This window comes from Phyllobates terribilis, unplaced genomic scaffold (assembly GCF_046119375.1).
Source record: "Phyllobates terribilis strain yellow unplaced genomic scaffold, ASM4611937v1 Scaffold_5__5_contigs__length_657084704, whole genome shotgun sequence".
NCBI classification, from domain to species: domain Eukaryota; kingdom Metazoa; phylum Chordata; class Amphibia; order Anura; family Dendrobatidae; genus Phyllobates; species Phyllobates terribilis.
Genome location: NW_027362765.1, coordinates 172,273,239 through 172,288,062, shown reverse-complemented (window position 1 = coordinate 172,288,062; position 14,824 = coordinate 172,273,239). Strand labels below are relative to the sequence as shown.

The 14,824-nt window shown below is 43.7% G+C and overlaps 1 protein-coding gene across 1 annotated transcript in view; it reads right to left on the bottom strand.

Moving 5' to 3' along the window:
- The window catches only part of PIP4K2B (phosphatidylinositol-5-phosphate 4-kinase type 2 beta), an 83,534-nt gene extending 76,717 nt beyond the window's left edge, over nucleotides 1-6,817 (bottom strand). The window contains exon 1 of the mRNA XM_073683438.1: nucleotides 6,273-6,817. Within this exon, the coding sequence (XP_073539539.1) occupies nucleotides 6,273-6,416 (144 nt within the window). The 5' untranslated portion in view covers nucleotides 6,417-6,817. The remainder of the gene's footprint in view (nucleotides 1-6,272) is intronic.
- Between the last annotated feature and the right edge of the window lie 8,007 nt (nucleotides 6,818-14,824).

Here is a 14,824-nt window from a genome sequence, read left to right as displayed (position 1 = left end):
ATATACTTGCGCACACACACACACAGCATACACCGGATATATTTGGGCTCTCAGTATATACATGCACACACACACACACACACACACACAGCATACACCGGATATATTTGGGCTCTCAGTATATACATGCACACACACACACAGCATACACCGGATATATTTGGGCTCTCAGTATATACATGCACACACACACACAGCATACACCGGATATATTTGGGCTCTCAGTATATACATGCACACACACACACACACACAGCATACACCGGATATATTTGGGCTCTCAGTATATACATGCACACACACACACACAGCATACACCGGATATATTTGGGCTCTCAGTATATACATGCACACACACACACACAGCATACACCGGATATATTTGGGCTCTCAGTATATACATGCACACACACACACACACACACACAGCATACACCGGATATATTTGGGCTCTCAGTATATACATGCACACACACACACACACACACAGCATACACCGGATATATTTGGGCTCTCAGTATATACATGCACACACACACACACAGCATACACCGGATATATTTGGGCTCTCAGTATATACATGCACACACACACACACACACACAGCATACACCGGATATATTTGGGCTCTCAGTATATACATGCACACACACACACACAGCATACACCGGATATATTTGGGCTCTCAGTATATACATGCACACACACACACACAGCATACACCGGATATATTTGGGCTCTCAGTATATACATGCGCACACACACACACAGCATACACCGGATATATTTGGGCTCTCAGTATATACATGCGCACACACACACACAGCATACACCGGATATATTTGGGCTCTCAGTATATACATGCGCACACACACACACAGCATACACCGGATATATTTGGGCTCTCAGTATATACATGCGCGCACACACACACACAGCATACACCGGATATATTTGGGCTCTCAGTATATACATGCGCACACACACACACAGCATACACCGGATATATTTGGGCTCTCAGTATATACATGCGCACACACACACACACAGCATACACCGGATATATTTGGGCTCTCAGTATATACATGCACACACACACACACACAGCATACACCGGATATATTTGGGCTCTCAGTATATACATGCACGCACACACACACACACACAGCATACACCGGATATATTTGGGCTCTCAGCATATACATGCACACACACACACACAGCATACACCGGATATATTTGGGCTCTCAGTATATACATGCACACACACAGCATACACCGGATATATTTGGGCTCTCAGCATATACATGGACACACACACACAGCATACACCGGATATATTTGGGCTCTCAGTATATACATGCACACACACACAGCATACACCGGATATATTTGGGCTCTCAGTATATACATGCACACACACACAGCATACACCGGATATATTTGGGCTCTCAGTATATACATGCGCACACACACACACTGGATATATTTGGGCTCTCAGTATATACATGCGCACACACACAGCATACACCGGATATATTTGGGCTCTCAGTATATACATGCACACACACACAGCATACACCGGATATATTTGGGCTCTCAGCATATACATGCACACACACACAGCATACACCGGATATATTTGGGCTCTCAGCATATACATGCACACACACACAGCATACACCGGATATATTTGGGCTCTCAGTATATACATGCACACACACACAGCATACACCGGATATATTTGGGCTCTCAGTATATACATGCACACACACACACACAGCATACACCGGATATATTTGGGCTCTCAGTATATACATGCACACACACACACACACAGCATACACCGGATATATTTGGGCTCTCAGTATATACATGCACACACACACACACAGCATACACCGGATATATTTGGGCTCTCAGTATATACATGCACGCACACACACACACACACAGCATACACCGGATATATTTGGGCTCTCAGCATATACATGCACACACACACACACAGCATACACCGGATATATTTGGGCTCTCAGTATATACATGCACACACACAGCATACACCGGATATATTTGGGCTCTCAGCATATACATGGACACACACACAGCATACACCGGATATATTTGGGCTCTCAGTATATACATGCACACACACACAGCATACACCGGATATATTTGGGCTCTCAGTATATACATGCACACACACACACACACAGCATACACCGGATATATTTGGGCTCTCAGTATATACATGCACACACACACACACAGCATACACCGGATATATTTGGGCTCTCAGTATATACATGCACACACACACACACACACAGCATACACCGGATATATTTGGGCTCTCAGTATATACATGCACACACACACACAGCATACACCGGATATATTTGGGCTCTCAGTATATACATGCACACACACACACACACACACACACAGCATACACCGGATATATTTGGGCTCTCAGTATATACATGCACACACACACACACACAGCATACACCGGATATATTTGGGCTCTCAGTATATACATGCACACACACACACACAGCATACACCGGATATATTTGGGCTCTCAGTATATACATGCACACACACACACACAGCATACACCGGATATATTTGGGCTCTCAGTATATACATGCACACACACACACACACACACACAGCATACACCGGATATATTTGGGCTCTCAGTATATACATGCACACACACACACAGCATACACCGGATATATTTGGGCTCTCAGTATATACATGCACACACACCGGATATATTTGGGCTCTCAGTCTATACATGCACACACACACCGGATATATTTGGGCTCTCAGTCTATACATGCACACACACACCGGATATATTTGGGCTCTCAGTCTATACATGCACACACAGCATACACCGGATATATTTGGGCTCTCAGTATATACATGCACACACACACACACACAGCATACACCGGATATATTTGGGCTCTCAGTATATACTTGCGCACACACACACACAGCATACACCGGATATATTTGGGCTCTCAGTATATACATGCACACACACACACACACACACACACACACACACAGCATACACCGGATATATTTGGGCTCTCAGTATATACATGCACACACACACACACAGCATACACCGGATATATTTGGGCTCTCAGTATATACATGCACACACACACAGCATACACCGGATATATTTGGGCTCTCAGTATATACATGCGCACACACCGGATATATTTGGGCTCTCAGTATATACATGCGCACACACACACACAGCATACACCGGATATATTTGGGCTCTCAGTATATACATGCGCGCACACACACACACAGCATACACCGGATATATTTGGGCTCTCAGTATATACATGCGCACACACACACACACAGCATACACCGGATATATTTGGGCTCTCAGTATATACATGCGCACACACACACACAGCATACACCGGATATATTTGGGCTCTCAGTATATACATGCACACACACACACACACAGCATACACCGGATATATTTGGGCTCTCAGTATATACATGCACGCACACACACACACACACACACAGCATACACCGGATATATTTGGGCTCTCAGCATATACATGCACACACACACACACAGCATACACCGGATATATTTGGGCTCTCAGTATATACATGCACACACACAGCATACACCGGATATATTTGGGCTCTCAGCATATACATGGACACACACACACACACAGCATACACCGGATATATTTGGGCTCTCAGTATATACATGCACACACACACAGCATACACCGGATATATTTGGGCTCTCAGTATATACATGCACACACACACAGCATACACCGGATATATTTGGGCTCTCAGTATATACATGCGCACACACACACACTGGATATATTTGGGCTCTCAGTATATACATGCGCACACACACAGCATACACCGGATATATTTGGGCTCTCAGTATATACATGCACACACACACAGCATACACCGGATATATTTGGGCTCTCAGCATATACATGCACACACACACAGCATACACCGGATATATTTGGGCTCTCAGCATATACATGCACACACACACAGCATACACCGGATATATTTGGGCTCTCAGTATATACATGCACACACACACAGCATACACCGGATATATTTGGGCTCTCAGTATATACATGCACACACACACACACAGCATACACCGGATATATTTGGGCTCTCAGTATATACATGCACACACACACACACACACACACACACAGCATACACCGGATATATTTGGGCTCTCAGTATATACATGCACACACACACACACAGCATACACCGGATATATTTGGGCTCTCAGTATATACATGCACGCACACACACACACACACAGCATACACCGGATATATTTGGGCTCTCAGCATATACATGCACACACACACACACAGCATACACCGGATATATTTGGGCTCTCAGTATATACATGCACACACACAGCATACACCGGATATATTTGGGCTCTCAGCATATACATGGACACACACACAGCATACACCGGATATATTTGGGCTCTCAGTATATACATGCACACACACACAGCATACACCGGATATATTTGGGCTCTCAGTATATACATGCACACACACACAGCATACACCGGATATATTTGGGCTCTCAGTATATACATGCACACACACACACACACACAGCATACACCGGATATATTTGGGCTCTCAGTATATACATGCACACACACACACTGGATATATTTGGGCTCTCAGTATATACATGCGCATACACCGGATTTATTTGGGCTCTCAGTATATACATGCACACACACACACACACACAGCATACACCGGATATATTTGGGCTCTCAGCATATACATGCACACACACACAGCATACACCGGATATATTTGGGCTCTCAGTATATACATGCACACACACACACACACAGCATACACCGGATATATTTGGGCTCTCAGTATATACATGCACACACACACACACACACACACACACACACACAGCATACACCGGATATATTTGGGCTCTCAGTATATACATGCGCACACACACACACAGCATACACCGGATATATTTGGGCTCTCAGCATATACATGCACACACACACACAGCATACACCGGATATATTTGGGCTCTCAGTATATACATGCACACACACACAGCATACACCGGATATATTTGGGCTCTCAGTATATACATGCACACACACACACACACAGCATACACCGGATATATTTGGGCTCTCAGTATATACATGCACACACACACAGCATACACCGGATATATTTGGGCTCTCAGTATATACATGCACACACACACAGCATACACCGGATATATTTGGGCTCTCAGTATATACATGCACACACACACAGCATACACCGGATATATTTGGGCTCTCAGTATATACATGCACACACACACACACACACACACAGCATACACCGGATATATTTGGGCTCTCAGTATATACATGCACACACACACACACAGCATACACCGGATATATTTGGGCTCTCAGTATATACATGCACACACACACACACACACACAGCATACACCGGATATATTTGGGCTCTCAGTATATACATGCACACACACACACACAGCATACACCGGATATATTTGGGCTCTCAGTATATACATGCACACACAGCATACACCGGATATATTTGGGCTCTTAGTATATACATGCACACACACACACACACACAGCATACACCGGATATATTTGGGCTCTCAGTATATACATGCACACACACACACACACACACACACAGCATACACCGGATATATTTGGGCTCTCAGTATATACATGCACACACACACACACAGCATACACCGGATATATTTGGGCTCTCAGTATATACATGCACACACACACACACACAGCATACACCGGATATATTTGGGCTCTCAGTATATACATGCACACACACACACACACAGCATACACCGGATATATTTGGGCTCTCAGTATATACATGCACACACACACACACACAGCATACACCGGATATATTTGGGCTCTCAGTATATACATGCACACACACACACACAGCATACACCGGATATATTTGGGCTCTCAGTATATACATGCACACACACACACACAGCATACACCGGATATATTTGGGCTCTCAGTATATACATGCACACACACACACACAGCATACACCGGATATATTTGGGCTCTCAGTATATACATGCACACACACACACACAGTATACACAGGATATATTTGGGCTCTCACCGTGTGGTTCACCCCCCACATGAGGACGCTCAGGAGGGGCTCGCTGGCTCGGAAGAGCTTCACTTTCTGACACACAAAATGCTTCTTCTTGGTCTTGGTCTTGCTGGCGCTGCCCGCCACGGCGCTGCTGCAGTTGGAGGCCATGATCGCGGATCTGTGATGGAAGCTCAGCGGGGACTCCCGGGCCGCGGGCACAAATCTAGTTACCGGGATCCCCCTCAGGGGGCATTGGCCCCAGCTACCAGGATGTCATGTTCTCCGCAGTCTTCCGGTCCGGCCGCAGCGATGTGACCGTTAGGCGGCGCTGGCGGCAGCTCCCGGCTGTCAGTCCGCTAATGCTGGCGATGGTCCGGCTGTCACTGTGAGCCATACAATTCCCCCAAACACTGAGCTCAAAGGCGATCGCCCACCCTTAGCTCCACCCTCTTTGGGCCTTCGGGCTGGTCTCGGTCCGCTGCTCCCGGTAGAGCCGGTCCGGTCCCCACTCCGGACAAGATGGCTGCCTGCAGCGGGCGGTGCGGGCCATAGCATGTAGAGAGAAGTAGGGGGGACATAATCGTCAGCATTGCGGACATTAGAGGGAATGGGCGAATAAAGTGGGAATTTCTCTCATCACTTTAGTGTTTGATAAATCAGGACAAGAACAGAAAAGCTATGTAGGCTTGATCGGACGCCTCGCGGAAAGAAGCCAGTGCATCCAGCTCCCCCCCAACCAGACACCAGAATGGTATGTTCCAAGAGAGACTGACAGATTGTGCGGAGTAGGTGAATCTGTGAGCAGTGTGTCTGCGGCTCCGCTGCGGGGAGCACTGGGCAGGCATCTGGGAGCTGCCCTCATGCCATTATTTCTGGGAAATATTTTCCACATTTGAAAGATTATATAAATTGTTGCAAATCCCTTTTTAACAGGTGACGACATTTTATTTGGGGAGAGCGGCATCATCCAAACAATGGACTCTGGAGTGTTGTCCAGGAAAAAGGACAGGTCCCCTATAGGCGCAGCGACCCCGGGCATTAAAAGCCTCCATATTATGGACCTGGTGTGCAGCCACGTATTGTAAATAGTCATAATGTTCATAAATCAATAGTGCTCATGAAAAAGGGAAACTTTGTAATATATTAATCAGAGAATTCCACTTTATCCTCTTGACTCATTGTCAATTCATGGGTAAAATGTGTATTCAGTGAAGGTAAATTTGCCCATTACTGAGAGAGATGACAGTTGGTGCTTATAAGATTCTATGGAGAAGGGAGAAACTAGAAGCCGACACAGAGCTTCTGCTGCAAGTTCTACTGAAACAACAGTTTGATTATTTTGCTTAGAATAAATATCATATAAGGGCTTGTTCACACCTTGCGTTTTTACTGCAAATAAAATAGTTTTAAAGTACCAGCAAAGTGAATGAGATTTCTGAAATCTCATGCACACACTTATTTTTTTCTTTGCAAATTTAAAGGCATTTCATAGCTGGAGAGTGTCAATTCTTTCAGCATTTTTGCAGCACATTCACCAATTCAAATGAATATGGAAAAAGAAAGCATTAAATTGCATGTATCTTACGTAACTTTTTTCCTGCAGAAATAGCTGCTGCAAATACTTAAAGCACCACTCCAGCAGGTTTTTATTTCACCAATGGAGTGGTGCTTAAAATTCACATCCCCTGCCTTCTATCTGATATTCACCTTCCTGCGTTTTCATCTGTTTTTTCCACCACTCCTGTCCGTCTCCTGCAGTTTGAGACCTGCCCGCAGCTCCAGTGTTTCATGGTGCGCGTCGGAGGTTACTTTTCAATACAAGTCTATGACAGCCTCATTCTGGCCTCCTTCTATCTCTCATAGACTTGCATTGGGCTCGTGACCTAGCTTTTGAATCCCGGCCAGTCAGAAGCTGCGCTCACAAGATGGCATTGTGGAACCGGACGGGCACCGAAAAACGGTGAAGACGCCAGAGGGTGAGTATATAACCGTGGGCAAGGGACTTATGTTTAAAGCACCACTCCAACGGTGAAAAAAAAAAACAGCTGGAGTGGTGCTGCAACATGTGAACATACCCCAAGATCTGATTCATATGTCAGTTTTTCACGTACGAGTGGTATCCATTTTTGTCACTCGTACCTATGATAGTCTATGGGGCTGTTTACATACATGTGTTTTTTTAGCAGACCGAGTGGTCCATGGAAAATCGTGGAAACATATCCAATATTGATCCGAAGGTCGGATCTAACTCAGCAATGCAAGTCTATAGGTCAGTGAAAAAATTGGACAGCACTTGGATGTTATCTGTGTTCTGTCAGTTTTTCACTGACAAAGGAGAAGGTGGAAAATCAGTGAAAAAAAACCTGATGAAACTGACTATACTGTGATCTGTGATCACACTGAAAATCTGATAAAACTGCTGAAAATCACTGATGAAACTTGGTCCATTCTTCTCATACATTAAAAAATGTGACGTCTGAATGAGGCCTAAGGCTAACTGTCACGTCAGCAGAACGTCTGCCTGCTTTTCCCTCCGCGCCGTGAATTGGAAAAGGAAAAATAAAGCAGCAGATTTCATTTTTATAATATATATCACAAAGTTACTTATTTTCATGGGTGCTATTGATTAACAAATAAAAATTAAAATGATTGTTACTGTAGAATCTGCTGAGGATTGGGGTGCCAGTTAATATTACTTAACAAGAGCTACTGAATCTTTAAAAGGGTATTTATTACAAATAGGATATTTACAATAACATACATAAGGGAAACCTAACTAAGGGACAAGGGAACAATGAAAGGGAAAAGTTAAAAGGAGAGGGCAGTAGAAGATGGGAAGTGAGAAGAAGAAGAATGCCTAACTAGTTTGATGTGCTACCTTTATATCAGTTACACAGTCATACATTGCCCATCCCTGTAACACCTCCAAATAATGGTACCATCCAATCAGGTCACAGTCTTTGGAGTTCTCCAGAAACATGCACATGGCTGCTGATGCAGACACTCTTCTGAAGGTGGCGCTCTTAGGTTTAGAATGAGTAAGAGTATCAGAGGTCATACATGATTGCAGTGATCTTCATCTTCCTGCTGATGGCGTCTGGTATATAGCCAAAAGGTCTTTGTATCAAGTGGCCTGAGGACAGGTTCAACTGCATTTTGCTTGGAGATAAGAGGTCAACTTGAAGAACAATGGTTTGTAATCCAAACACCACAGGGGTTATGTACCTCTCAAGAGGCCAAACAAATTGTCCATGTTGGGTTCCAACAGTTACTCTTTAAGGAATAAAGAATATATATTACCTGCAAATCGGTGAGGGTCCAGATTCTGAGACCTCCACCGAGTGCTCAAAACTGGCAGCAAATTGTGCAGCTAGAGAAGCAGGAGCTTACAGATACAATACAAAGTCATATGTTCTACTGTATCCGTACTCCTATTTGTGTACGCTCCTGTCTCCTCAAGCTGCACAATTTTCAGCCGTCTTTTCAGTAGCCGGTGATGGTCTCAGCACTGGGACCCCCACCAATTTGCAGGCATGGAAGCTCCAAAAACACACACACACACATATATATATATATATATATATATATCCACACATATATATATATACACACACACACAAAATTACAGTCAATCCTAAAGTGATGAGAAATGAAAAATTAGGCAAAATTAAGCAATAAAGATATAAAAATCACAAAAAAAATTCTATTTGTAAATATCATACCTATTGTATACATTTTAGTGGTTTAGTTGCCAGAAAAAAAAAAACTATATGTCAAACTAATGTATGCTAATGAGGGGTCCAGTGCACATTTGATGTGGTTTAGGGCTCAGTACATCGTTGTGCCCCCTCAATTTGCATTCTGAACACCCTGTCCCATCTTGATTGAGTTCAGGCTTGAGTGCTGTCAATCAGGGGCTCTGCACCTCCACACAGACACTGCAGAAGCCAGCCATGATCATGGTCAGCCTGCGCTCTTATCTGCAGTACAATACCTAGTGGCAGCTGCAGCCAGCGATGAGAGCGCACACTGACACTACGTGAGCGCGGCTGGGCTCCGGCATTGTCCGTGCTGAGCGACTGATTAAGCTCAAGCAGCACTCACTTGAGCGCGGTCAATCAAGATATGATAAAATACTCAGGTTTGTATATTGAGGGGCGTAACGGTGCACTGAGCATTTAGCCATGCCTAGGGTGGACCACGGCCCCTTTTTTGCATACAAAATAAATAGTTATTTCTGGCAACTAAATCAGTGTTTAATAATTACATACAAACAAGTTGGTTTAGTAACACTTTAATTACATAAAAATAAGGCTACCTCCACCTTACACTGTGAATGGGTGTAACATCCAATATCACCTACTGGTTACTAAGGACCTGCTACTTAAAGACCACATTTAAAAGGCTGCAAGTCTTAGACAGCGTATCCATGGAAACCAGACTGTTGCTATAACTCAGCTATACAGCTGAATGTTAGATTGGCACTGTGCTGACAGGAAGGGGAAAGCGTCAGTAGGTTCATGTCACCGCTGTTCTAAACCTTTTCCATTCTTATCTCATATTTAGGAGACTGTGACCGCATCTCAATTGTCAATGACAAACGTAAAGAATTGCAAATACATCAGTGGTCTCATACCTCCAAACCTTCCTGGATCCAGCAAAACAGTCACAAATTTGGGGAGTTGTTGTGGAAGTTCGGGGGTTTGTCCGCACTTCAACTTCATGTGTGTACTCAGAACACAGATACTGGTGAACATAATGGTGGAGCAAGGAACCGACAGATTCCGGCTTCTAAATTCCATCTCAGTAGATCCTGCAGGTTCATGCAAGGTAACAAAACCTGAAGGTCCATGTAATACCTTCAGGCACATTCTAATCTGTCAGCAGGGATCAGTTCAGTAACACAGGAGCAGCAAGCTTGGATGTGACAGACAAATATGATGATCATTTGGGGGGCATCATACAGTGTGTGTGTGTGTGTGTGTGTGTAGGGGGGGGCATCATACTGTATGTGTTTAGGAGAGGCACGGCGGGCATCATTTTATATGGAGGCATCGTGATGTGTAAGAGAATGTGCTGTGGGGGATCATACAGTGTGAGAAAGGTTTGTGGGGGCATTATGATGTGAGTGGGACTGTGGGGGGTATCATTCTGTGTAGGATGCCTGTTGGGGGTATCATACTGTTGGGCATATAAAGAACTGGGGGAGGTTAGGAAAGTAGCTTAGCATTAAATAGAAATTGCCATGGCTAGCTATGTGCCCCACAGATTATGTCCCTCTTTCCTGTCTTTCACTATAATAGGAAACTACAAATCCCAGCATGTAATGACGATATGTGGGAGTTACTGCATGCTAGGACTTTATAGCCACGGCCGGCAAGCAGCGGTTTTGTAAGTACCAGATATACAGCAATTCAGTATAAATAGTCAATGCTTTCTTTTATCAGCAGGAATATGAAGACAGGTCATTTATTTGGTAACCTAAATCCATGTCCAGCCAATAGTAATGATTTACAGGGAAGACTAAAGGCTAGTGCAGACAAATGTATTTTTGGTCTGAGTGTAATCTGACAAACAGCGGTTCGCACTCAGACCAATGTTATTCCATTGGGCCATGCACATGTCCGATTATTTCCTAGGACAGAATCTGTAAGAGAATAAAATCGCAGCATGCCCGATTTGCATCCAAATCGCACTCAGCCATGCAAGTCAAAGAGTCTGTGGAAAAAAAAAAAAATCGGACTGCACTCAGATGACATATGAGTGCACTCCAGTTTTCACGGATTGACAGAATGGAGAATTTCTTTCTTCCATCTTCTCCACATCAGAGAAAATCAGATCACACTGATCAAACTCTGATCAGAATGTGATGTGAATAACATAATCGGTCCGATTCTCTCGGATGGGAGAAAGTACGGTGGTGTGATCTTAGCCTAAGAGGCAGTACTATCAGTGCCAACATCACTTACAAGGAAAGACAAAGAGGCAATGTTATCTATGCCTACATGGTTTACAAGGGAAGACAAGGAATCAGTACTATCTATGCCTACAGCCCATCGGTGAGTACATGAATTTTTTCCCTGTAAATTATTATTTTACTTTTATCAGGCACACTTTAGCTGGTAAGAACAGGTTGTGCAGTAGAGGACCATCCCTTTAAATATAGCCACTTTTATATCTTAATGCTCACCATATACACCTTGATATCCACAATAGCATGGAATACCCAACCTGTTAATGCTTCCTGTTCTCATCTACTTCAGCTAATAAATCTCTATCTATGAACACAACTGAATGAATCAATAAATAAAAATGCACATCTTGATAAAACACAATAAACTGTTTAATAAAAAAAAAAAATGCAACAGAACTCTGAAGGTCAAAGCTGAATACACATGGTCTGTCCCACTCAGAAACTGAATATGGGGAAAGAGATTAGGCTTTCACATAGATCCATCTAGCAATATCTTATAAAACATATTGAGCTCGATTTAGCAAAACTTTTTTGCCAATAATTCGGTGTAAAAAAACATTGAAAAGTTACATCATTTTGGCGCAACTTAAGACTGCACTAAAATTTTGCGACTTTCGGCGTTCTCACACCATTTGCGCCCAGCTCTGACAGATTAGGCGGAGCTGGAGTAAGATGGGGGTGTGACGACTGCCGCTAATAAAATTCATGATGAACCGTAGTGTTTGCTACGCCACAAATCTTACTACAGCAGGGACTGGAGTAGGATTTGTGGCAGGTTGCACACAGACGTGTACGGCACTCATTAGATGCTCCCAATTCAAGAAAAGGTATATATGCCATCTTCATGAATCAGGAACATCGGACTCCATCACATCTTCTCATCAAGACTGGCGTGCAGTGTGAAGAATGCCGATCTTGATGAATTGGGCCCTATGTCTTCCACAGAACACTGCGATATATGTACAGACCTAAAGGGTTACTAGGTTTATAGAACAGTATATTAACAATAATGGCATTAAGAGCAGAACACTAACATAATAATTGTTTCTGTGAGGATGCATGTATAGGAAGAGAAGCTGGCTTGACAAGTGCACATGATCCTCTGATGAGCATCCTTACAGTGAATGTAGATATTAATATGCGAAGTATGGAAAGGTCCCTGAGATTTTAAAGGGAAATTGTCACTAGGTTTTCCTGATATGAACTGTATCCACCAACTGGTTGGATAGCACTCCAGTAACCCCTTGATAAGAGCCTGGCTGGCCCACATACCTGGAAATAAGACCTTCAGGATTATGCCGCACTGTATATGCTTACTGGTGCCCAGCGGTCTAATGGGCATCTCCGGACCAAGCTTGGCACCTCCTCTTTTGCCCCAATCACCGCCTCTCCTACTGCGTGAACAGACCTTATTACATTTTCTTAGTTCTTGTTCACTACTGTGCAGGCAAGAGCGTTAGGCCATGGCCCCACTATCAGTATTTTTTCTCAGGAGTGGGTGATAAATGCGGAATTGGTGACTTGTTTCTATTATACCTTTTCTCTGATTTTTCCTCACGTGGTTTTGGCTCCCACTCCTGAGAAAAAATACTGACCGAATACTGACCAAATACTGATAGTGGGGACGTGACCTTAAACAGACTGTCTGGATGACCTGGTAGACAACATTCATATCATTAAGGTCAGAAGAGGTGGTAGAGAGCATGGTCCAGAGACACCCGTAGAACTAATTAGCATGTGGGGTGAGACTATTGTAAATGGCATTTTCCCAGTAATGTGGGGCAGGTGGGCTCTTTCCATTGCAAGAATTAAATTGAAAAGGTCTACAATTTATATAAGAAAAGCCTTGTGAAATTATTTTCCTTAAAAGGGGTTTTCCGGTTTCAGAAAGCCACTTTTCTCCAGATTTACTCACCCTCCCCTGGTCCAGTGCTCAGTCGCCACTGTTATTCCCGGTGTCTGCTATGGTCTGCAACGCTAACATTAAGTTGACAGCGCTGCAGCCTGTACTTGAGTTCAGCAGCTCTGCCCAAGATGACAGCACAAGCCACTGAGCTCACTGATTGGCTTCCGCAATGTCGATATGATGTCATCTCTGCAGACAATAAGAGTCACAGGGCGTAGTGGTGGGGACTCAGCCGCTGGACACAGGGAGGTTGAATAAAGCACAATTATTATTTTATTTTTTTTAAAACTGCAGTAGGAGAACAGGGGTCGTTTCCAAAACCAGAACCCCCCCTTTAATGTTTTATAACTTACTGTGCAAACTAATTAATGTGAAAAGCAATGCATCAAATTTTAAAGAGGTTGTCCACTATTCTAACATTGACGACCTATCGTTAAGATAGGTCATCAAAGTCTGTTTCGGGGCAGTTCCGGTCACCGCCGCCATTGGTGGGGGTGCCAGATTTCGCACCCCTACCAATCAGACATTGATGAGCTATGCTAAATGTAGTGGACAACCTCTTTAAAGGGGCTTTTCAACTCCCACTGCAGGGTAAGTGATAAATGTTAGTTTGGGGATTCAAGTACTGAGAGACTTTTAGGAACCAGGTCCAGCACTTACTCATCTATAATTCCATATAACTACTTCATATTATCA